The sequence below is a fragment of the Syngnathus leptorhynchus genome, chromosome 4 (assembly GCF_054491065.1).
Source record: "Syngnathus leptorhynchus isolate UIUO chromosome 4, UIUO_Slep, whole genome shotgun sequence".
In the NCBI taxonomy this organism is placed as follows: Eukaryota; Metazoa; Chordata; class Actinopteri; order Syngnathiformes; family Syngnathidae; genus Syngnathus; species Syngnathus leptorhynchus.
The window spans coordinates 15943313-15966913 of record NC_141198.1 but is presented as its reverse complement, the minus strand read 5'-3'; the positions used below and the strand labels follow the sequence as shown (position 1 = coordinate 15966913).

Below are 23601 nucleotides of genomic sequence, written 5' to 3'. Positions count from 1 at the left end.
TTATTTTGCAAGCTTAATTGGTAAACATGTATTTGGCTAACTATCTTGTTTGCCAAATAGTTATTGAACTAAAATGTCAAATTACGAACGGAGTTGAAATTGTACTTCAGCATAAACATACAAGACAAATGATACTGTATTGTTACTGGACAAAAACATGTCAACATTTTGTAAGGATTTTTATTTATTTTTGATATTTAGCTGACATAAGTAGAGAAAATATACTCACAATGCATGTTGTCAACATGTCCCTGTAATGTATATATGCATATATGTAAATTTGGATGTACGGATGGAAGCATTTATCCTGGCGGCCATGTCATCTGTCTGCCTCCCAACACGTGCAGGTGAAGATGGTAGACGGACTGAGCGCCGTGTTTGCCATCGTTGATGACTGCAGACCACGACAACCCGATCAATACGACTCTTCAACATTTAACCGACGTCAACAGGGCCACTTACCCACTCGATAACCTTCTGTCAGAGCTTCCTGCTTCGCCACCTTCTTGGCCACGACCAGTAAATGTCCCAAGAGCTGCAAAAAAAAGCAGTGTCAATTAGTCGAGTATTCATGCTAATGCTAAATGAAAGGCTTGATCAAGAAATATACTGTGAGACTTTTTCTTTCAGAATACTTATTTTAGGTCAATTGATATGTGATCACTAGTTTGGGGAATTCAAAGAAATTCTTGATGGCTCTATTTCCATTTTACCTCAGCGTCATCATCACTGGCTTGACTTATCCTGGGAATGAGCATCTTTGGGATAACAAGGAAATGAACAGGAGCCTGTGGACTGATGTCCCTAAAAGCCAAACACTGGGGGAGATACACTGAATTGGTCAATTGGAAATCATTATAACTCATTTACATATTTACAAGCACAAGTCCACCTTGTTGTCCTCATATATGATATCTGCGGGGAGGCTTTTGTCAATCACTTTGGAGAAGATTGTAGCAGCTGGGCGGCCATATTTCTGACTGGCCACTTCCGCCAGTCGTACTTCATCACTTCCGGTACACAGAGCTCTCTGAATAACAGAAATGAACTAAAAATAACGTTCAAAATAATGCGAACGCTGCTCACAAGATTTCAATACTGTCTAAAATTCAACAATATTGTGATTGTTATATCGTGACAATGTCAAAAACAACAAATTGGGAATGACACAGGGAACCTTACCTGGACTCTGCAAACGAGTTGTAATCTTCCGAGATGGACCGCCGTTCGGCTAGGTATCAAGCATGTTCGGAGAATATGATGATAAAACATGGCCATTTATTATTATTCCCACGTCGAAGCACGGCGTCCTCAAATATAACCACAATGGAGATTCAATTTTCCTCGAGAAAACGTGTAGCTTGCGTTACATTAGTGTTGCTGTCAATACGTCACGTTAATTTGAAAAAAGAAATATAACACTGAACGTCAGTAAAAACAATAGCGCTCGGTCGTTTTGGGGTTTTATTTGTCGTAAATTAATGTCAATACTAATAATGTCTGCGAAAAGACCCACGACATTTTAAAGTGTAGCGAAACCCTGAAATGACATTCGTCCGACTGAAACGCACCATTTTCGGCAACGCTGCTTTGCAGGCTGTGTTCAAGATCATCTCTGGAGTTGTTCATAGTCAACCAATATCATGCCAAATAAGCGATAGCATACATGTCGATAGTAATAATGATATAACAACACTAATTGGTCAATAAGTTGATCTTTGGCGACAGTTAGGTGCTTAATAAAGACGTTTTATTCATTATAATTGCCTGTGTTTTAGAGGGGGCGCTGCTGAGTGAGCGCTCCTCAATTTATGCGACGAGGAAACGAAGAAGACGTAACAACATGGCGGCCCGCGCACGGGTGCCCTTTCGCTTCCCTGTAAACTTGCATATCAACCAGAAGCTTGTACACACCGAGGCGGCGGCGTCAGTGGTCAAGGAGGCTGTCTACCCGCCTATCAAGCCGTCTCTCACGGCTAAAAGCAAATCGGCTCGAGCGCGTCAAGTCGAGGAGCAAGTCGATCGGATAAAAGCGTTACCGGTGCAGGATAAACTGCGCTCACTCACTCGCATAGAGCGCAAAAAGTACGTCGTCTACCCGCAGACGTTCGCGCGTAACGCGGATAAATGGTACCAGCACTTCACCAAAACCGCATACATCCCCGGCTTGCCGGAGCAACTCACCCCAGCTCGGCCTCATGTCGCCGTGGAGGAGAAAGGTTCCCCCGCCACAGAAGCAGACGACCTCGGCATTAGTGCTGAGGCGTTCAAGGACATCCGTTCATTGGTAACTCGCGTGATTCTGCACGAGCACTGGCACACGATCAAAGGAAAGCCGTTCGTGAACAGGCGACAGGAGCTCGTCGAGGGACCCTTCCTGAGAAACCTGGTCAGATCGTTAACATACGGCTTGGCCAAATACAGCCCGCTGCTCCTCTCCTCCAGCATGGGTATGCTGATCTTCCATTATCCTTTTTTTTTTTCTTTTCTAAACGTTAGCATGTCCAATGTTTCAGTAACCCTGTGCACTGATTACTGTTCTGAAATATCTGCAATGAAAAGTGTCAAGAAAGTCAAATTGAAGTTCACCTGGAAGAGATAACATGCATTTGAGCTGTAACTTGAAAATTCAAATCAAAAGCCAATATCAAATACTATTGATCATAAGATTATGATCATGATATTGTTGAGAGAAGTTCAAATTCGGTTTGTTTTCAGATGTGAATCCCCAAGTTGGTTTCTACTGGAGGAGAGGGGAGAGGATTGTTCCGAGGGGCCACAGAAGGGGGAACCTGGAGCCCATCAGGTTCCAGATAGACGACCGGCCGCTCTGTCAGATTCGAGTAACGCAGCAGCTCCCTCAGGTTATCCCAAAGTCTTGTTGTTAAAAAAAAGGACTTGCCCTTTACAGTTTCCAATGAGAACTATTTACATTTAGCAAAATTGCACAAAAAAGCATCAAGGCAGATTCATGAGAATTTTCGAAATGAAATGTAATCAAACAAATTTGTAATCACACCTGCCAAATAAATGAGGGTTGACTAACCATGCGTTCATGCAGTTGGTCCCGATGGAAGCTTCTTATGACGCCGACGTTCCTGAAGTTCCGTACTCTCCTTCCTGTCTGCCGCTGTTCAAGAGGCAGTACGCCAACACCATCTTCACAGGTGACCTCTCGCTGGTATGAAACGTCTCAAAGTCATGCCATGGAATAAATGCCCGGCGACTGTGCAACAGGTTCCAAGGCGCCCGACCCAGCGTGCTACGGGCACACGCAGTTTCACCTTGTGCCCGACCGCTACCACAGGGATCGCATGGCCCGCCGCCAGCAGTCGGACCAGGTGGAGGTGTTCCTCAGGGCCCACGCCATCGCTAGCTTGTTTGCGTGGACCGCCGCGCAGGCCTCCTATCAAGGTCAAGAAACAGTTATTTTGACATAAATTTGAAATTGTGTCAAAGATATATGAACAAAAAAAAAAATCTCGAATTAAAAAAAAATTGTATATAAATATTTTTTCATCGTTGAATGTATTTAACTAATTCAAATAATTCAAAGAAAACGTGGGATCTTATTTTTGATACGTCAGGTTTCTGGAATCACGAGGACGTGAGCAGAGCGTTCGTGTCGCAGGCGGTGATCAGCGACGGCCATTTTTTCTCCTTCTTCTGCTACCAGCTCAACACGCTGGCCTTGTCCGCGCAGACGGACGTCGGAAACGCCCGCAAGAACCTTCTGTGGGGCACCGAGTCTTTGCGCCTCTACGACGGCGTGGAGGACGGGCACGTGGTCGGCCTGAATGACCACGCGCTGCAGCTACTGGTGCGTTTCCTCCTCCATCAACCCCGGCAAGATGTCCTCGTCTGAACGTGAAAAAGCAAAAAAAAAAAAAAAATTCGAGGAATTTTTTTATTCCTCAAAAAAATCTAGTATTTATGGATGAATAAAAGTGGATTGCTTGCCATTACATGAGCACTTTTTTTTTTTCCTCTTCCCAACATTTTCTTTATGATATAAAAATGTTTAAAAATAGTAAATGTGTGTAAAAGATCAAATGGATGAAATATACTAATTGAAACAATTATAAAAAGGTCTTTTACAGCATTAAAATGAAAATACACAAAATTTTAAATGACTTGTACAAATTCATCCTGTACAAAAAATGGAAAGAAACCAACCTTTCTTTGTTACACATTGATTTTAATGACAGTGTTTACAAAAACTGTCAATTAAATATTGACTGATATATATTCTCAATGGAAAAGCAAAAGTGCATTTACAATACAGTACAGTGCACCTTGACACACGGGATATCCTATGTTATTAAAATATGAGTGCTAACACCTGTATTACATCTAATACAACAGCACCTAAGCACTACTTTTAGTGATTTGCACCACGTGTTCGGCACCTTAACATTGTATCCGTGGATAAGGTGCGGTTATTGCCATTTGTCTGTTTGAAAAAAAAAAAAAAAACTGCTTAATGCTCGAGCTTACGTTGTTGGATTTTGGAGCTATAGTAATCAAATCCACGAGTCATTTATTACTTTTGTTGAGCGACATTTTCAGCGTTTCGTTGCCTGGCCGAGGGGTTTTCGTCCAATCCGTTGCTTTCTCCCGACGGCCTAAGTAGAGGTCACAAAAATCAACATCTGCACAAATAAACTTGACGTGACTTGAAGAGTCCAGCGGTGTATTGTGGATACTCACGTGGTGGCGGCGGGGGGCTCTGCGTTTGCGGTCGGCGCCTCGGCGTTAGCCGCCTCGTCCCCCGAAGCTGACGGTGGTCATTAAATTAAGCACACCCAATGAAAATGATTACAATTCGTCCTACGTACCGTCTTGCGCTTGGGCCTTCTTGGACCGACTACTTTCAAAGAGCAAGATGGCGGCGACTAGAACGAGGACCTCCAGCACGATGGCGACAAAGGGCTTCAATGGCTCGTAAATGGTGATCACCTTTTTTAAGCACAGAGCGAATGAAATACTCCTCGTCGCTACTCGTTAGCGGTCACGTGACTTACCTTCAGCTCCAGGTGGCTGACGGCCGCGCCGATGGCAAACACGGCACTGCAGTAGAACAGAACCGAGTCGTCGTGGGTCAGATTGTACACGTGCAGCTTGGTGGACTTTTCCTCGTTTTTCATTTGATACTTTTCAGGTTCCGCCACAGTGTCGATCTGCTCCTAAAATAAAAGCGGGAGAAAGTTAATAATAATATTAATTCGTAATCATAACAAAAAGAAAAAAGAAATATTAAGCTTGGTACACAACCTTGTCAGTACCGTTGGCTCGAAACCACAACCAGGTTTTGGGTTTGGGCTTGTTGTCATCCATCTTGCACAGCAACACCACCGAATCGCCGACATAGCTGACCACCGGCTTGTCCCGCACGTCGCCCATGTGCGGCACTGATGGGCGAGTGTAAAAAAAAAAAAAAAAAAAACAGGCCAACATCATCATCATCATCGTTATCGTCAGAATTGGAGAATGCAAGTTGAAACTGCTTAAGAAAGCTAAAGAGCTGAAACGGAAATGAAAAGCCAAAAGTACAATCATTTGAATGTTTTAAAAAAAAAAAAAAAAAAGAGTTCAGTCGGTAAAATCTTCCTTAATTTGGAAATTTTGATTGTGAAAATGGAGGGAAAACTCACCTGTCAAAATGAAGTCAACCTTTGCTTCATTTCCAAACACGCACGAGTAATTCCCCAGACTTTCTTCGTCTTTAATGAAGAACCTCAGAAGACCATATAAAAGCATGAACATTCATTTTGCCCCTCCCACAGCACATTTGAACCTGTCGAAACACGTTTAATCACCAACCATGAAACATGTAGACAGCAATTATGTAACAGCGTTCAGTCATGTATTCTTTATCCTCCACGCAGAACCATTAGGATGAGTTCAGTGCTATTTTAATGTGGATCATCATGGTGGTCGTTAGAGAGCAAATTTGATTTTTAGAAAGCTTCTTACATTCTTTGGAGTTGAAACTGCTGGTTCTCTTGCCGCAGCGTCATGTGACTGTTGTCAATATCTCGCTCATCTTTTCTCCAGAATCCAGTTATGTTGTCCACCTTGTTGTCGTTGTCCGTCCAGGTGCACTGCAGGGTCAGATTGACGGGACTCGACACTTCCATTTTGTCCGTGTGGCTTTTATCTGTGTTGAACAAAACATATAATAATAATAATAATAATAATTATTATTATTATTATTATTATTATTATATCAAGAAATAATCACACTACTACAATATTTATGTTTTTTTTTTTTACCTTTAAGGAAGACACTCCGCACATCGGATGGGAAATCACCACCAAGCTCGGCGGGCAGCATCTGGCCGACACTCTCTGACCAAAAAAAAAAAATGTTCGATACATAGATTGCAGTTGGTCATTTGCGAGCTACTAAAACTAAAATTACATCCAAAATATACATCAACTCTAATAAACAACACAGTTAATTGAAAAATCCGTTCTTTACAAAATACTTGACATTATATCATGCATTTTTCATTTTCTCATTAAAACTGCATCAACAAACACTGATGGTTTCTCTGCACCAGGTGACGTGACCTGAAGGACAAGAAGTAAACATACTTGGATTGCCGTGTCCGCAGCAGGCCAGCAGCAGAAGCATCCAGGAGACCGGCATCATGATGAGGAGGACGATGATGATGATATTCCGTGGGTCCTCTCTAGCAGAACGGAGCAGCTCTTTCTTGCTCCCTCCCCCTTCAGCATCTGCTGCATCACGGTGACGCCTCCGCCGTGATGTCAGCTCACAGCCCGCGGCCGTTCGTTCTTCACACGGACTGTCGCCGGAGAGGGAGGGAGGGAGGGAGGGGCACGTCCCACAGGCTGACATTTTAATGTTGAGTGTGCGAGCTAATATTTCACGTTGGTCCTGTCATAGGAGAGGAATGACAGCTAAAGTCATTTCACAACGCAGCAGTACAAGGTCAATTATTTCACGACTTCTGTCATCTGCTTTAGTTAATATACCCCTGGGATCAATAATCAATGCACACTTATATTTAAGCGGTGCTGAAATTGGCCTGTTAAAAAATATAATATGAGAATAGTTGTAATGGTTTGAGTCGGTTGAGAAATGTGAACACGGGTCCACAGAAAATATCTCTGTAGGGTTAGGGAATATTTTCAGAACGTGATATAAAAAAAAAAAAATAATGATAATGTGATACCTCACAAATAAGATGATGATTTTGAAATAGTTTCAATCGGTCAAAGTACGTGTTAGGAGATCAGCATAAAATGTCTTAAGATGATATAGGAATACAACGCTGCCTTGAGTTATTAATTCATTCGGAACTATGCTCGTAAAGCTTGTTATCGCAAATCATTGTACACTATTGTACTTAAAAAATAAGACTAATAACATCAACAGAATCAAAAGAATTAAACAGTTTGTGCTTTATAATTTAATGCTACAGTTGATTTCATTGTTTGATTGCCATTGCGACTGATGTGCTCGCTTTGGCCACCTGGTGGCAGCATAAAACAGTCACGCAGTTACCAGCGAATCAGGACCGCTGGAGCTGCGGGCTTTCGATGAACGCTGTATGAATCTCGTCCACGTCGTCGCTGGCCTCGATAGGGATGCTGGAACCGTACGCCGTCACACCTTCGGCCACTGTCCGCCCACCCACGGAAAGGTCGAGGCGCTGATGCTGGTCCGGATCTGGGTGGGGGTTAAGGTGCTGGTGGTGGGCCGTGAGGCTGTGGGGCGTGGGGCACGTCAGCAGGCAGCTGTTCTGCCGCGTGGCTCGATGCAAGTCCAGGCGGGCGATCAGCGGCTTGCCGATGTTGACGTTCTCGCTCCAGCTGACGCTGTCGTCGGCGTCCATGGCCGCCGAGGTGCCCCGCAGGGACGCGGTGAACACCAGATCTTCCTGGTGGACAACAAGACATAAGACCAATTGGATTACAGCCCATCATTTTCTCTAGCTATGCGTGCCATTTTGTTTTTTTTAGTTCGATTGGATATTGGCAGTTTTTTACAAGCTTGATTTATTTCAGTCATTTGTTAGGAATTGCCACTGGGGGGGGGGGGGGGGGGGGGGGGGGGGGGGGATATTGTTCAGTGCATCTTGGCCACCAGAGGGCAGTATAAGACAGTATTATCCAAGAGGACAGTCAAAATTGCCAGCAGTAATATTAGTTATTCTATGCAAAGGATAAAGAATGTATGCTTGTGAGTATTGTTATTATTATTTTGTCTGTCTACATGTGCCTATACACCGTTTGTGGTTTAACATCCTTTCTATAAGTGCGCAACTACAAATGCAGTGATTGTGTTTGGTATCATTCCTTCTCGCACCAAAGATTTTTTTTTAGTGAACCTTTTAGTTGAACTCGTCCAGTATGACACAATCCAGTATTAATTGCAACAGGTAGTGGTTAACTCAACCTTGAGCTTCTGTAGTGAGCACAGTCTAGTGTAGAGACAATGATGCGGCAGGTTGCCGGACAGCAGGTAGACACCAGTGTCCTCCGGGGTGCTCCGGTTCATGGCCTTCGGGTCCACGTCCAGCTCCTGAAAAGACGAATACGGTGCTGAGGCACTGACTTGTCAAAAATTCCGTTCATCTGCGCGCTTCGCGACCTGAGGGAAGTCGGTGACGTGCGCCTGACACGTCGAGAGTTCGACGGGCTTCTTGACGATGTGCGTGTAAACGACCAGAACGTTGGAGAACTCGGCGGCGAAGCCCAACTTGATCTGAGCGCCGCATTCAAAGTCCACAAACATGCTCTCTGGAAGCTCTGCAAAGCGTCAAAGTCACATCAACGGCGTGAACTCGAATCGCATTGAAGCAGTACGGGACGACACCCTGAGTGACAACTCACCGTGGGCTTTGGCCCACTGTTGACTGTCGGGGAGGTCGGCGGCACCGGGCAGCACCGGGTCGGTCAGGGCCCGCCGCTCGGACAGGCTGCTGCGGATCTCCAGCGCCTGCTTGCCCCTGGTGGCGTCAAACTGGCCCATGTCTACGCACCACAAGGAAGAGACTGCTTAGTGGCCATCTCATTAGGTACACCCGCACAATGATGAGCAGTTATAGTAAATATTTTGCAGGTTTTAGTGACACGAGAAGAAGCCCTGCCCCTAAAACGCTTCATAATTCCCCATAGTTGGAACAAGATGGCAGCTAAGCACTATTTTTGTCCAAATAAAGCCCCGCAACTCCTTGAAATATTCAAGTGCTCTTTTATTCCTCTGACGGGATGTTTCTTACCCTCGGCGACTCTGTCCAGCACCACGGTGATCTTCTCGTCATCCAGCAGGCGTTTCTTCAAGAACTTGACAAAGACGCCGTTGGTGAAATCGCTGGAGCTCAGCTCAAAAGCTTCAGCATCTTGGCACCTTTCCACAACACAACTTTTACTTTTTTTTTCTCCCTGTGGGGAAAACGTGAGAGAGATTCGCACTCACGTGGCGTATCCAAAGACAATGTTAGCTGTCACCCTCAAAATGACATTGTGCGTGCTGTCGTCATGGACGTTCCTGGAAATGATGGTTGGATTTCTGGTCGAGGTGTCCAACTCTGATTTATTAACTAGATTGGACTCACCTCTTCCTGCACATGTCAAGCAGGAAGACGTTAAGGCCCGTCTCCTTCTCCTGCATCAGCTTGAGGATGCTCTGCACGCACAAGCAGTCGGCCGAGCGGTACGGATTGGGCGCGTCCACCGGGACCATGAAGCTGTTGCCGTAGTTTTCGTAGCCGTGGCCGGCGTAATACAGCAAGCCTGCCGACAACGACGACGAGAAGCCCGCAATCACACCCGACGTCCCCAAACGCGAGACCCGGGCGGAAATGTACCATAGACCCCTTTGTGGAGCAGCAGCAGGAACTCGTGGACGGCATTGCGCATTTCTAACTCGGTGAGGTCCAGCAGGGAGACAACCTTGAAGTCCAGCTGCCGTAACACGTTGGTGAGGTCGTACACGTCCATCATGGGAGCTTTGAGTTGCGGGTGGTTCTGGTAGGACAGGTTGCCTATCAGCAGGGCGACCTTGTCCGTTGCTGCGTTTGGGGGGGAAAAGACAAAGTTGGAGTTAGTTAACATCACCATCGCCTGGTTTGCATTTTAAAGTGATTATTTGCAGATACGTGGAACAACACTCACCATGCAGTTGCTCAGGTACACTGTTTAGGAGGAACTCTGTGGAACCTAAAAAAAACAAAAAAACAAACAAACACAAAAAGCAGCAGAAGCAGATGTCAAGAATATACATGAATTATTACATTTATGTATAGTGAATGGAAATACCTCTTCCAATGGCATAAACGTCATCTAGGATTGAGAAGAAAAGACAATTAAAACTTGGCGTGAGACGAATTTGTTTTCATATTTGAAATGTTTAATGAGCCCCTGTGAATCGTGTGTCAAGTATCGCTGACCGCGTGGACCCGTCCCATGGTTTCCACACAAATGAGAACCACCTCCCAAGTGCCTTCATTTGTCAAAATACACAAAATTGCACAATATGCCCCCTTTCAAACATGATTTTGAAAGACTCTACCTTCGGAGCACTCCATCGGTCCTGAAATCTGGACCGGCGCACTTGGAGCTTTTAGCCCAAAAACACAAATAAGCATTTAGATGTCGTTACAGAAGTAATCGCATTTAACAGGGCTGGCTTGACGTACCGATCAAGACCTCCACCTCGTCGGTCCACGTCCTCTCGCCTCCACTGATGATCATGCAGCGGTACTTTCCCTGGTGGTCCTGCGTGGCGTTGGGGATCTGAAGCAGAAACGCAAAGTCAGAAAGGGGCAAACACTACATTGAATTTTTCTTTGCATTACCAAAGTGTGTATGTTAGCGTGTGGGAACATTTTAGAGGCGTGTGTAAGAAGTAGTCAATTGTGTCTCTTGTAGCTCACGGTGAGTTTCCTCCTGGTGGCACCTGGAAGAGGCGCGCCGTCACAGTGCCACTGATAGCGAGGGATGGGGCAGCCCGCTGCGCCGCACTCCAACTGTAGGGCGGCGCTGGTCAGCAGCCGTTGCGGGCGAGGCTGGAGGGCCACCTCCAAATGACCATCTGAAGACTGGCGGGTGTAGCCTTCCGACAAAATGGAAAAATGGATGGAAAGAATAGATAGTAGCTGAGAGGTAGGAGTTACCGTATTTTCCGGACTATAAGGCGCACCTAAACACCTCAAATTTTCTCAAAAGCCGTCAGTGTGCCTTATAGTCCGGTGCGCCTTATATATGGACTAAATTTAAAATGGCCCGAAGCATTGTGTCATGAAATTAATCATAAGTGGCCCGCTGAAGAATATGAATCATGAATCAAAAAGACTATGGATCATTATTTTATGATTATAAAGTAATTTGTTGCATCTGAAGTTGAAATAAAAAAGATGAAAAGGAGAATGATTTGATTTGGATTAAAAATCTGACATGATGCCTTAATGATGCGCCTTATAGTCCGGTGCGCCTTATATAAGGACAAAGTCTTAAAATGAGCCATTCATTGAAGGTGTGCCTTGTAGTCCGGAAAATACGGTACTTCCCACCACTGATCGCATGATCACACAGTGCTCGTCAAGGGCTCACCGCTCGGCACGGATACGTCCAGGACGTCCACTTGAGCCCACTGGCTGAACTGGAAGGATTCGCCGCAGTTGACACGGCAGATGTAGAAGCCGCCATCCTTCACGTGGACGCCGTTGATTGCCAAGTCAGCCGTGGAGCCGTTTGGCACCTGTGGTGGCACACACACACACACATGAGAAAAAAAACATCAGGGTAGCACTTCAGGTGGCAAAATTGTTGATTTTCTATATGGACACTATGACAAGTGACACAAATGGATCGTATCCAGTTGGAGGTGTGAGTGCAACCTGACCTCCTCCTTGGACTTGAACCACTGGTACTGCACTGGCGAGTGGCCAACAGCTTGGCAGGTGAGATGCAAATTGTGCCCACACAGCAGCGACATCGATTGTGGCTGGGTGATGATCTGCATGGCTGGAAAAAAAGCAAAAACACAGGTCAGTCCTCAAGCTGACCATAAAAATGACCGTGGCTGGTTTGGAGCGTACCCGGCGCTTGGAGGCAGTGAAGAGCCTCCGGGTTGGCCAGTGCGCTAAGGAAGTCCATCAGCTGTCCGAAAGTACAGCCTCGCTCCGCGAGCAGGATCAGCAGCATGCGGCTCGGACTGCCGTCGGGCTGCAGGACCTTCAGAGAGCACATCTCCAAGTTGTCCGCACTGAGGAGACATTTCGAAAGGGGGGCACATTATGGAAAATCAACTCATGGATAGCTTGGAGTTGAGTCTCCGGAGAAATACACAACACAATCTTTCTGGAGTTGTGGTGTGTACCAGGATTTTGGTTTTTTTGTGTACCTGAGACTGAAGCGCCGGCCCTGGGCCACAATCTCTCCGAGTCTTCGCCATCCATTGCTGGGGCTTCGGTCCAAAACGTCGCACAGCTTCTTCCACTCATCATTCAGCGGGTTGAGCTTGGCCGAACGCTCCGGAGTCGCCGCCATGACTTTGAGTCAGAGTTGTTGATTTTAGAACAAACAAAAGAAAGTTACACAAGTCATCTTGAAGATAGGCGACAAGTGGTTCACTTCCGCGAAAGAAGCAATCAAACAAGTGATGCGGCCACGCCCACTTTTGGCTTTGGATCACGAGATCGTCTCATTCGTTGAGATGACTCACTACAGAAACGAAGGTGAGGACGCAGGGTCGTGTTTCGCTCTGTTTTTTTTATTTGGTCAGCCACTTTGCTGTAAAAAAATTCTTGCGCTTACACACGCAAAAGAAAGTATTTCACTTGTGTGTGTTGAAGAGCATGTTAGGATTGTAGGGGTATACTAAACTCGTAAAAATGCATGGGTTGGGTGTAGGCAAGCACTTGTCTCAATAGACGATATCAGTTGTTGGCAGGTACGCTCCGACGCGTTGCCGGCGAGAAGAGCCCCCCCCCCCCCCACCCCCCCCACCCACACACACCCAGCCGCGTTCCAGTCCGCCTTTATGCAGCTCACCGTCGGCATGATTGTTATGCCCTACGCGCTGTCTTTTCCATAAGCGCTGTATTTTCCATGACGGGCTTGGAGGTAAGTCAAAGCGACACATTTAATTTAGCTATTCAATTTATAATGTTTTTGCAAGAGCAAGAATACAACAGCAAAGTAAATTCTCCCTGAAAGAAAAGTAAAATGTTTTTTTGTTGTTGCTCAGATTACTAGTGTGAATGTTTTAATGAGAAATTAAACACAAACTATTGAATTGGGAGAAATGTTTTTCTCAAAAAATGCTATGTTTCACCTAAAACAATGAAAATACGAATTAAATACAAAATAACTGCTTGTCTGCTTTAAAATCACTTAAGTGGTTGAATAGAAATTGAATTTCTACTTCTACTAGCCCTTTTAAAAAAAAAAGTTATCTGTAATTATTTACAGCATGTGTATTTTTGTCACCTCTGCAGTATTGTACAAAACAATGCCACCTGTTTGCCCTTCACATGCCTTTTACTTGTTATTTGTACTCCAAACAGTGCAACAAGCCAAGTCACATCATGTTAACCACAAAGGTGTGTGCTGATGTTTTTTCTTTTTTTTCCCCAACAGGTGACAGGATGAAGCGGGACACGTGCGTGGCCACATTCATAATGTTGCTGCTTTCTGCTGTCCATTGCAACAGTCAGTTGGTTTATTTTGATAACAGCGGTTCTAAAGCGAGACTTCTGTTGACAGAAGAGATATTTTTTTTCTCTCTTATTCTTGCTTTGCAAAAAACATTTGAATATGACTTGGGCAAGTATGTGATCAGGCTAACAAAGTTCGAAGTAGGAGGAAGTAAAAACGTGCAGTCCTACCTCAAGTCAGCACCAAAAAGAGACCATACCTCCCAATAAAGCACCTTTTTGTTTTTCTTCAGCCTTAACTGGGGCCTTAGTCAAGGTGGAGGCAATTCTGAACATTCCCAAATAGCAGTCAGCGTCAGCATTAAACTTCAGGATTGTTCTGCAAAGCAAAAACATGACCCAAAAAAAGAACATCTGAACTTGATATGACATCAATCAGAGCCACTTTAATTGGAGTGGTCTGTTCACACCCTTTTATGCGCTTCAATTGGATTCGTTCATTCTTAACACAGCCAGTTGTAAGAGGGTGTGCGCACTTGTGCAACCACCTTTCCTCAATTGATTTTTACTTCTCTTTTAAAAATATCCACCCCTAATTAATTGTTTAAAGATCACATGGAAAAAGTTAGATTGGGAAAACACCTTAACCATTGTGTTTGTCCTGCGCTGGTTTCCAGACAGGTCTCCACCGGGAAAACCGCTACTGCTTGGCTGCCGGTCCCCCGAGAAGGAGACGTTCACCTGCTGGTGGGAGCCAGGTGTCGACGGAGGACTTCCCACCACACATCGCCTATACTACCAGAGAGAACGGTCAGAAGGTTTCCCTTAAAGTCTGCGTGCGTTGTAGCATCATATTCAAGTGTGTGAAAAAAAAAAAAAAAAGACTAGTTGTGTGCTAACACGCAAAAACATTTCAATTGATGACTGCAATTTTGCTTGAAATGGCCAACATTGTTTGTCTAGATTGCAGGGGACACACGAGTGTCCAGACTATAGCTCGGCTGGAAGCAACACCTGCTTCTTTGACAGAATCCACACCTCCATTTGGGTGGACTACTACTTGACAGTGGTGGCCTCCAACGCCCTGGGGAACGCCACTTCGGACGTCTTAAAGATCGACGTGATGGAAATTGGTGAGCCTTGGGGGGGCGGTAACAAACAAACAGTTGGATGAATTGAATTCACTTATGATCCTTAATCAACGTGACAATCTCACATTTAGAGAAACCCAAAATGTTTCAGGTTGTCTTTCGGGATGGGAATTGATAAGAATTTAGCGATTCCTGTTCCAAAGATTATAATATTGTTTATGAATGCAATTTCTTTTTGAAGCATTTCCAAACATTTCTGATTCCCATTCCAAGCTGTCTGTATTATCTCAAAGTTGCTAAAAAATATTCAATTCTTCTAATACTGACTTCTCACCCCCAACAAAATCGGCAAGGTTCCGTGTCAGGTGTATCTGAAAGTAATCGTGGAAGAGTATTTCGACAAGCAGCCGTTCTCTTTGCTATCTATTGACGATTGCTTAACGTACGTCAGCTCTAATGGTTGCCCTGGTTTTATTAGCCCATGCAGCTTGCCAAGAACTGTGGAAAATTACAGCGTGACGAGGAAGAGAAATCGAGCAGAATGAAGCAGAACTGGTCTGTAAAGAGTCTTAAACGTGTTGCTCATCTGATTACGAAAATTTCTTTGGTTTGGTTCTGTAATAACGTGAAGGGCACGCGTTAACAGGGCATTTATGCCCCCCCCCCCCTCGAGGGATGCTTCTTAAAGCACAAACCACTTGGCAAAATTATAATAAACAAGCTTTGGACAGACTGAACAAGTGGCTTTAAGTTTTACCACGTATGGTTGCAACATTTCAGTGAAGCCTGACCCACCTGAACACGTCACGCTCTCCACGGAGGACCGAGTTGAAAGTCCGAGTCTGCACTTGAGATGGGAGCATCCCGGGAACGTGGACATCAAGTCCGGCTGGGCCACGCTGGAATATCAGATAAGAGCCAGAGAACAACAACGAGTAGGAGACAACAACTGGAAGGTACGAAATCATTAGGTCAGTGTTCCCCCAAGCTTATTGAGCCAGTTTTAAATTGGAAAAAAAATTGAGAATCCATTTTAAAGATCCAATATATTTTGGAGCCAACGGAGACTAAATAACGTAATAGAAATGTTTTGTTGGTCTTCCTACTGTTCTTCCTCTGCTTATTTCCACCACCGTTTTGTGACTGTGTCATTTTCTAGGAGTATAAAGCCGGGACACAAACCCAATTCACACTCTACGGCGTTCATCCCGGGGCGGTGTTTGTGGTCCAGGTGCGATGCAGACTGGATCATGGCTCCTGGAGTTCGTGGAGCGTAGCCTCCTACATGAAGATCCCTAACAGTGCGTGAATCTATCTTTGCTTTGACTCAAGACAAACACTAATCGATCAATCAGTTGAATTGTCTTTTTATTTTCCTGTAGGTATTAGGAAGGAGAAACCTTTTTGGGTGTTAGTTTTGGCTCTCTCTTGCTTTTTGTTTCTCGCAGCACTTTGGCTCATGATCATGAAGAGGAAAAGGTACGTCTCTTCTTAATACTGGCTTTGCCAGTTCTCAGTCCTTGACCCCCCACATTTGTACCTTTCACACTACAAAGGAGGTAAAAAAAAATCAAGCGACGACAAATACTCTAAAGTGGTGGTTGTTGTTGTTTTCCTTCAGTGTGATACGGCGTCTACTTCCGCCTGTTCCGGCTCCAAAGATACGAGGGGTTGACTTCCAGTTGGTCAAGGTTCTTGTTTCAAAATAATCCTGCGCTCCTCTACAAATTGAAGTCTATCATCAATGAATTAACACCAAATTTTCCATCCAGAGTGGGCAACCCGAAGACCTCGCCAGCGCGTTGATCATCCACCAGGACTTCCCTCCCGCGGTGGCCTGGAAGGACTACATGGTCGACTACCTAATTGTGTCGGATCATAAAGCTCAGCAGAGGAGCGCGGTGAGTTCGGCCTGCTTCGGTTCCGACTACCGACTTAAGGACAACCGAGCAGAGAAGAATTTGAAGATGCCGCCCGCTGTCAACCGGGAAGATGGCTGCGGTGATTTTTCAAACCACAGCAGCTATGTGCACATCGAGACACATGCCGGGCTGGAGTTGGACTACACCAGAGTCAAAGACGTGACATCCGACAACGTCGTCCTCCTCGAGAACATGGAGGTTCTCGGATCGGAGAAAGTCCCTGAGGAATATAGCAAGATGGTGGACAGTAAAATGCTGTTGCTTCAGAAAAAGAACATCCAGTTGGAACGTCACAAGAAGCTGCCGCCCACACACTCTCGTATGGATTGCGATCTCATGGACAACGGATACGTAGACGCCATCCTGACCCCACCTTTCGGGAACACGTCTTCAACTTATTGAAGGTTGATACAGGATGGATTTGTTTTTAGTATCAAGACTTTTTGTGCCCTAACTCAACATTGTGCTGGGGCACCAAGTAATTCTCATATGTTGGTAGGTGCCGTTCCAAACAGCATCCCGCTCCACAAAAGTTCATCTTGCTCTGTGTTTTTTTGGTTGGAAATTTGGTAATTAATTTGTGGAAAGAATAATAAATAACAGAGGAATGTGTGTGTGTGTTGGGGGCGTCACCTTTTGCCAAAATGTAATTTATTAATTGGAATAATTGAAAATAGGTTGTCAATCTTCTCAATCTTCCATCACATAAGGCCTGTCTTTACATACACTCGTATACATATTAGTTTCTTTTTTTTTCTTTTTTTAACAACTAATAAATAAAAATCACAAGTCTCTTTTTGCAGTCAAATAAAGGCAAAATATTTTGTCATTCACTTCATATCGCGGGATTACTTGTACGTTATGCCACTTGTTTGGTCCTAAGAAGTTGAAAGAAAAGTTAACATAAAACAAACTCAAAATAACGATTGAAAGTCAGTAGTGTCATCATCAAGACCTGAAAAAGTGAAAGAAAAATTGCTGTTCTCTACAAGGTAAAAACTAAATGTCTCTTTCTGGTTGACATTTGAAGCTAGTTTGGAGACGGGCAGATAAGTGCAAGTGTTAGAAAGGTTTCAGAAAACTTTTCCGCGTCCGGCATCTCTCAGGAACAAACTCAGGAACTTTGGCTGTTCGTAAAACTTGAGTCTTGCTTATAAATATTGTTTGACTTCCGGAACGTGTCCCAATTTGACTTTAAAGGAGACAAAATGTTCATTTTCCTCCCAACATTTGAAAACCTTTTGCAGGTGTCAACAGCAAATTATCTTTTTTGGACACTACGACATGATTTTATCCAAGTGAAAATAAGAATTACGGCAGTCAACCAATCAGATGATGTAGATGATCACCCCCACCCCCATCCCCCACTCTGAGCAAGAACATTGAACCTGGTAAATTAAATCCTGTCCTATTGTCGTGAGAAGCTCACCGCAGTCGCCACTGTCAACTCGTCCCGTCTTCGTTTTCTTCGTTACATTCACTGGGCCACGTGTCAAAGTTCAACGACTTGTAGCTGGACTCCCTCTCGAGCAGCTTCCTCCACAGCTGCCCTGGGAGGAGAGCATTCATCATGAATTCTGTCATTCGGCTCCTTGTCAGAGAACAGCATGTTGTACAAAAAAAACAAGAGGTTTTGTTTTGATTTGTTTTTCGAGCGGATTTGTTAGTTTTTATCTTTTTTTTTTTGAACATGTTCAGTATAGATTAGTTTTAGTCATATTTTAGTTGAATACATAGATACTTTTACGTTACGTACTGTATTCCGGCTCTTGAGACTCTGGCACTGACTCCTCGGGCTGAATCACCTTGGCGGCACAGTGCTCTTCAGAGAAGTTTCCGTCGCCGCCGCACTCCGCCCGGACAGACTGCTCCACGCTCACTAGCATCTCCTCGTACGCTCGCCTGGCCTCTGAAGACAACTCGATCATCTGGTGGTAGTAGTCCTGTGGGGTCAGAAGCGCTACTTATTGAAGATCCACGACACAGGAATTAAAATGGACCGTCACATCCTTGCTCGCTTGAAATTCTATTTATAGCAATATATATTTTTATGGGTTTTGCAGGAAAACATAAAAGAAGCTTAAAGGATGTGGGAGGGGTAAAAATATTTATAGATCTATTTTTTAATCGTAACAATTTTCAGGTAAGGCAGGCGGGTCTGGAAATGAGCTCCTACAATGAGTTCACTGACCTGTGCGCCATCATAGTTGAAGATGCCCACCAGGCTGACGGGCACCATCTTGTTGACGCAGCGCCCCAGCGCCCTGCGAGAGAGGGCGAAGACGAACGGCACCTCCTGTTCGCGGCACGTGTCGATGATTTTGTGGAGTGCCTCGTCCAGGCCCCCTGAAAACGTGAACGGGCCACTGATATCGTCGGATAGACGCGCATAACAAAGAACAAAATCTCAAATTTTCTTCCAACTTGACCTCAGAACAAGCAACTTTTAGTTCTGCTGGACTTTATGCATGCAAAGGTCTGAGCAGACCTGAATGGCGCTTATTAAGTCCACAAAGTAGCAAGAACTTCAGGTGTCAATCCAAAGCAAAAAGCTTGAGAAAGGGACACACAGTTGTACCTTTGGCCTGGACGCGCTCGCAGTTGGGCGAGATGATGACGCACTTGACCTTGTGGAGTTTGAGGTGCTTGAGGACCTCCCGCAGGCCCATAACGACTCGGCGCTTCATGCGAGCCTTCATGGGGTCCTTCTGGTAGAGGCGGTCCTGGAAGCGGATCAGCTCCTTCAGCAGCGACGTCACGCACTGGTCCACCTCTTTGCTGAGCATCTGGCTGCAGTATCTGAATGCCGCAAACATTGCGCAATGTGTCACAATCAAGCAAAGAAGAAGAGAAGCTGCGTTTCTCCTCACTCTCTGAACTTCCTGCTGTGAATTTTAGGTCGATCTGGCACAGTGACGGACAAGTCGAGCTGTATAATCTGCTGCTCGTCAGCTTGCACGCCGTCGGATTGTCCGTCACCCTCTCTTGACGTTTCGTTTGCTGGCTGCTCGTCACTTCCCGAAACAGCACCGGTGTCCTCATCTGGCAAGAGATTGAGGAACATGGGTGGGTTTCACCAAAAAGATAGTTTATGACCCAAAGTGACAAAAAAGAGCTTTATGTGAAAAGAAATGCAGAAAAGTGACTTGGACGCTCATGCTGGGAAAGTAGATTTAAAAGAAAAAAAAAAAATACTCGGTTAATGTTTGTTTTGATTTCATGTTTACTGTGAGCTGAGTTGAGGACCAACCTGTTAGATTAGCGTCACACTGTTGCTCGTCTTGTCCCGGATCAGTGGTGACCGTTGAATCGTTTTCAGGTAGCACCCCTCTTTCCTCCAGTAAACGGCGCTGCTTTCTCTCCTCTCTTTCTTTGAGGATGACCTAAGGATGACAAAAATTATGCCCAAATACATTTAGAATGTGTTCACAAAGTGCGTAATAACAAACACAAATTTGTTGCCTATTAGAGGTGGATCTGGAATATATCCCTCCCCGCCCAGATAAACGAGGTTTGCTGCAAATGCGCGTGCATAAAAACTTAAGAGCATAAAAATGTTGAAAGAACCTTTTTAAGAGCAGTGGGTTTCTTGGCTTTGGGCACCTCTCTCTGCTTGCCTTTCTTCACCAGGGGGCTTGTGGAGTCCAGTGGGTTGTGCGCAATTTTTTCCTGCTGCCTGGGTGTCTTCTTCTGGACCGCCGTTTGCTTGTGGATGACAGGAAGTCCTCCGACCACTAGAGGGCGAGATTGAAATGCACTGCTGGTTGCAATGTTCCAAATGGCTCGCGCTCGAGCGTGCATTTCACCTGAAATGACGTTGTGCTTGACTTTCTGAGATTTCTGCTTGTTTTCCAGGACAGACAGCATGTTCCCGATGTCCAACTGCACGAGAGCTTTGCTCTTCTTCCCGGACGTCTTCTCGGCTTTCTGGGAATTCATGAACAAAATAACAATGTTATTTTACCAATGGTACCTTGACTGTTCCCCCAACGTGAATAAGTATGCTAAAATGATGTATCTTTTTATTCACGTTTTAAAAATACCTTTTTCATATTTGTGAGAGGAAAATCCTCACCTCTCCTTTCTTTGCTGCCTCTGTCGGTGGCGTTCTGGCAGCATTCTTGCCCCAGTTTGGGATCATTTCATCCTGTTGACGTTCCTTATTTTAAAAAACATGTTTTTTTTTCCTTAGTTAGTTCGTGCCAAGATTGTATGAAATGTCTGATGGATCGCACGTGCGTTGGCCCTCACAGCATTGCCTTTTCCAGAGTTTCTATTGCTTGCCGGTCGATGAGACAAAATCCGAGCTGGAGCCAGACCCGGAAACTCCTCTTCATCCTGAACAATATTCGGCCAATCTTCTATTAGCAATACACATCTTCATAAACCATCACAGACCTTTTGACAACCGTTTGGTGTGTCTTATAATCGCCAAAAGCCACCGAAATTCATTTAATTGTATCAAAATCAAAGGCAAGATGTTGCCATTTACCTCAAACTTTGGCGGCTCCTGTTGGACCGTTGACTGTTCTGCCTCAGCTTCCGTGTTGGCATCTGCCTCTTTTCCCTTCTTCTTTTTCTTCCGTTTTTTCCTCCCTGCCGCCGTTCCCTCTCCCGGCTGCTGTCTGTCTGTTTCCTCAGTCTGCAAAGACGTGAAGGCAACAAACACTATGTGCTGTGTTGAAAGCAGCAAGCGGCATTAGAAAATCGCAAGTCTACCAGCACAACAGTCTTTTCCTTCTGGGAGGGTTTTGGGGGGGGCTGAGAAGCAACATTAGCCCACGATGTAACTGTGGGGTGGTTTGTGGGGCTAACGGGCATGTGGCTGTCGGTTTGTCTGAGCTCATGAACAGTCGGGGATCCTCTCATGGCTGTCTGTGTAATACAAAAAATACAGAAAGAGTCTACATTGCTGGGGGAAAAAAAAACATATTATCCTTAATCCAAAGTACCTGCTGTTGCATATCGGCCCAGGGAGGAGTTGACTTTGAGGAAGGCCGGCGTCTCTCCGCCATCGCTTTTGGCTCCTGGCTGTCTTTGTGAGCGTGCGAGGGTCCGGCATCCAGCTGCGGGAAGTCTGACATTTTCACCTCAAATTGGGCCAAGTCGTCCTGAGCGGGTTTTGTTATCCTCGGCGGTCTGGAATCCCTAAAACCTGTTTACAGGGCAGGCATCCAATCACGTCTTGGTAACAGACCATTTGACAAGTTACTCATACCCCAATTTGACGCTTTGATGTTAAAAAAAGTACCAGTTAAAAAAATATATATATTTACCCACCGCATGTTTAACATTCCTGGTTAAACAATAAAATGGATCAAAATTGCAATTTGTGAAAAAATACCTCTTCTAGCGTTTTAAATGTTTAAATCGGGTCAATTTGGGTAGCAACGCATTAGGATGAATAATATAACAAATAGGAATTACTGGATTACCTCTATTTTGTGTGTTCCCTGAGTTGTTACGCAGAATGCCGCTTTGAACAAAGGGGTCATTGCTGTTTGTTGTTGCCTGTGGAGGTGCACATGATTCTGAGTCAAGTTTATTTAAAAGAGACAATTACATGCAATAAAAGCATTGTGGACATGTTTTTGCTCAAATTTAAAACATATCCACTTGGTTTCCTGACATGCTGTCCTCAAAACACTTCCATGATCCACTGAAGCATACAAATTTCCTTGAAATTAGCCATTCCAAATCTCCCCAACTCTGTGGGGCTCAAGAACCAAACATGGAGAAACTAATTTTGTGGAGCAATATCAAACCCAAAGTGTGAAAACACAATCCAGCAAAATTCAAAAGTGCTCGCTTAGTAAACACATTTTGGGACATGGAGAGCTGCTAACAGATTTACTTGGTTGTGTAATTTCACTCTTGAAGGATGGACAACTAACCTTTGCTCTCCAGGACAAGTCACCGCCATTAATGTTTGACGGAGAGTTCCGCTTCGGCCCCGCACACGGCTGGCTGCTTTGACCCAAAAATAAGAGACAGAAAACATGATGTGTATTTGATTTATATGATACAAATTTACATTTTTTAAGCATTTAAATTATACGCTAGAACATTTTGCGTTAGTCTTGATTACTCGGCATTCTCCTCTGCCCCAGTGATGTAAAATGTTCCACAGGGTTCTGTTTTTCAGCCCAACATAACAAAAACTGTTATCTTCTTTTACTGCTATGCCTTTGACTGAGCCCCATGCCTCGCTAACGCTTTTTAATGCCATATTTAATGGGTGCGACTACCCTCTTGGATCGTGCTGGAAAAGGTGGGGGTTTGCAAGAATCACATGACGGTTCGAGCTGCAGCGTTGTTGCCCAGCTGACTCGGTTCTCCTCCCCGAGTGACAAGTCGGCTCAGCAGGTGTCACTTCGCCCTCCTGAATAAGTGGAAATAAAAGCGTACGCATCATTTAAAATAAACAAATATACATTAAAATGCTTCACAGGCTACATTTGTTGTATATTGGCAGCCATTTTAAATGCTTTATATCAGCACAAAGCTCATTCAAAACTTTAGTGAACGGACAGAAAGTCAACTCATTCACATGATGAATATTTTAATTTGCTCTCAAATCAAAAGAACTGACGTTTAAAGTGAGCAAACTTTGCTGTGTTTCGTGAAAGTACTTTAGCCACTAGTCTTAGCTCCTCTTTTTCTCCCTTAAAAGTTAGCAACGCTACAGCTAGCTACGAGCCAGCACGCTAGCTCAACGTAACCGCCGTATTTTCCTTTCCTTTATTTACCTTCTCCATCTTCCAGTTGTCCCTTTTTACGCCGTCACGTCAGTGTATAATCTCTTAGAGTCCGTCGCGGTACTGTCATTGTCCACGTAATTGAAATTGGGAAGTTAGTTCGGGTATCATCCAAGCAAAGCTTCTCAGCAATGAGCGTTGCGAGACCCACGGCGTGTTTACATGCTGTTGAGCCGGCGGATGGCGACACGCA

The 23601-nt window shown here is 44.8% G+C and overlaps 6 protein-coding genes across 11 annotated transcripts; 2 read left to right on the top strand and 4 right to left on the bottom strand.

Moving 5' to 3' along the window:
- Nucleotides 1-177: 177 nt before the first annotated feature.
- Nucleotides 178-2341, bottom strand: hint2 (histidine triad nucleotide binding protein 2). Of its 2 annotated transcripts, none has more exons than XM_085909497.1 (6): nucleotides 2185-2341; nucleotides 1183-1310; nucleotides 893-1048; nucleotides 714-818; nucleotides 463-535; nucleotides 178-394 (listed from the first exon to the last, which is right to left on the bottom strand). In XM_085909497.1, exons 2-6 carry the CDS (start codon nucleotides 1276-1278, stop codon nucleotides 303-305), a joined length of 522 nt encoding a protein of 173 aa, XP_085765623.1. In that variant the 5' UTR covers nucleotides 1279-1310; nucleotides 2185-2341; the 3' UTR covers nucleotides 178-302. The 2 variants fall into 2 exon arrangements, with proteins under 2 accessions (XP_085765623.1, XP_085765624.1); XM_085909498.1 differs by having other exon boundaries at nucleotides 893-1030; nucleotides 2185-2340.
- mrps30 (mitochondrial ribosomal protein S30) lies at nucleotides 1461-3983 on the top strand. The gene is made up of 5 exons (XM_085909489.1): nucleotides 1461-2450; nucleotides 2719-2864; nucleotides 3062-3167; nucleotides 3238-3414; nucleotides 3588-3983. Exons 1-5 carry the CDS (start codon nucleotides 1844-1846, stop codon nucleotides 3863-3865), a joined length of 1314 nt encoding a protein of 437 aa, XP_085765615.1. The 5' UTR covers nucleotides 1461-1843; the 3' UTR covers nucleotides 3866-3983.
- Nucleotides 3732-6868, bottom strand: emb (embigin). Its single transcript, XM_085909493.1, has 10 exons — nucleotides 6601-6868; nucleotides 6277-6351; nucleotides 5977-6160; nucleotides 5655-5737; nucleotides 5275-5411; nucleotides 5025-5186; nucleotides 4839-4959; nucleotides 4711-4777; nucleotides 4498-4625; nucleotides 3732-3861 (listed from the first exon to the last, which is right to left on the bottom strand). Exons 1-9 carry the CDS (start codon nucleotides 6866-6868, stop codon nucleotides 4544-4546), a joined length of 1179 nt encoding a protein of 392 aa, XP_085765619.1. The 3' UTR covers nucleotides 3732-3861; nucleotides 4498-4543.
- Nucleotides 6772-14801, bottom strand: malt1 (MALT paracaspase 1). Of its 2 annotated transcripts, XM_085909475.1 has the most exons (19): nucleotides 14280-14801; nucleotides 13869-14016; nucleotides 12383-12530; nucleotides 12078-12244; nucleotides 11882-12003; nucleotides 11590-11737; nucleotides 10914-11092; nucleotides 10677-10773; nucleotides 10550-10597; nucleotides 10297-10320; nucleotides 10153-10197; nucleotides 9846-10049; nucleotides 9594-9771; nucleotides 9455-9526; nucleotides 9258-9385; nucleotides 8869-9009; nucleotides 8627-8784; nucleotides 8432-8557; nucleotides 7437-7913 (listed from the first exon to the last, which is right to left on the bottom strand). In XM_085909475.1, the coding sequence occupies exons 3-19, from the start codon at nucleotides 12526-12528 to the stop codon at nucleotides 7545-7547; spliced, it is 2352 nt and encodes a 783-aa protein (XP_085765601.1). In that variant the 5' UTR covers nucleotides 12529-12530; nucleotides 13869-14016; nucleotides 14280-14801; the 3' UTR covers nucleotides 7437-7544. The 2 variants fall into 2 exon arrangements, with proteins under 2 accessions (XP_085765600.1, XP_085765601.1); XM_085909474.1 differs by lacking the exons at nucleotides 13869-14016; nucleotides 14280-14801 and adding an exon at nucleotides 6772-6907 and having other exon boundaries at nucleotides 7538-7913; nucleotides 12383-12899.
- prlrb (prolactin receptor b) lies at nucleotides 12979-17406 on the top strand. 2 transcript variants are annotated; one of them, XM_085909487.1, is made up of 9 exons: nucleotides 12979-13104; nucleotides 13621-13692; nucleotides 14315-14447; nucleotides 14667-14770; nucleotides 15509-15684; nucleotides 15888-16029; nucleotides 16111-16207; nucleotides 16350-16419; nucleotides 16501-17406. In XM_085909487.1, exons 2-9 carry the CDS (start codon nucleotides 13629-13631, stop codon nucleotides 17050-17052), a joined length of 1338 nt encoding a protein of 445 aa, XP_085765613.1. In that variant the 5' UTR covers nucleotides 12979-13104; nucleotides 13621-13628; the 3' UTR covers nucleotides 17053-17406. The 2 variants fall into 2 exon arrangements, with proteins under 2 accessions (XP_085765613.1, XP_085765612.1); XM_085909486.1 differs by having other exon boundaries at nucleotides 14601-14770.
- Nucleotides 15588-23567, bottom strand: LOC147058459 (selenocysteine insertion sequence-binding protein 2-like). Of its 3 annotated transcripts, XM_085909477.1 has the most exons (18): nucleotides 23400-23567; nucleotides 22899-23032; nucleotides 22545-22620; nucleotides 22086-22161; nucleotides 21603-21805; nucleotides 21370-21525; nucleotides 21143-21292; nucleotides 20902-20988; nucleotides 20726-20809; nucleotides 20457-20577; nucleotides 20218-20384; nucleotides 19901-20033; nucleotides 19521-19692; nucleotides 19229-19449; nucleotides 18842-18996; nucleotides 18407-18593; nucleotides 18080-18200; nucleotides 15588-16870 (listed from the first exon to the last, which is right to left on the bottom strand). In XM_085909477.1, exons 1-17 carry the CDS (start codon nucleotides 23406-23408, stop codon nucleotides 18094-18096), a joined length of 2238 nt encoding a protein of 745 aa, XP_085765603.1. In that variant the 5' UTR covers nucleotides 23409-23567; the 3' UTR covers nucleotides 15588-16870; nucleotides 18080-18093. The 3 variants fall into 3 exon arrangements, with proteins under 3 accessions (XP_085765603.1, XP_085765602.1, XP_085765604.1); XM_085909476.1 differs by lacking the exon at nucleotides 15588-16870 and having other exon boundaries at nucleotides 17263-18200; nucleotides 23400-23566; XM_085909478.1 differs by lacking the exon at nucleotides 15588-16870 and having other exon boundaries at nucleotides 17263-18200; nucleotides 22545-22617; nucleotides 23400-23566.
- Between the last annotated feature and the right edge of the window lie 34 nt (nucleotides 23568-23601).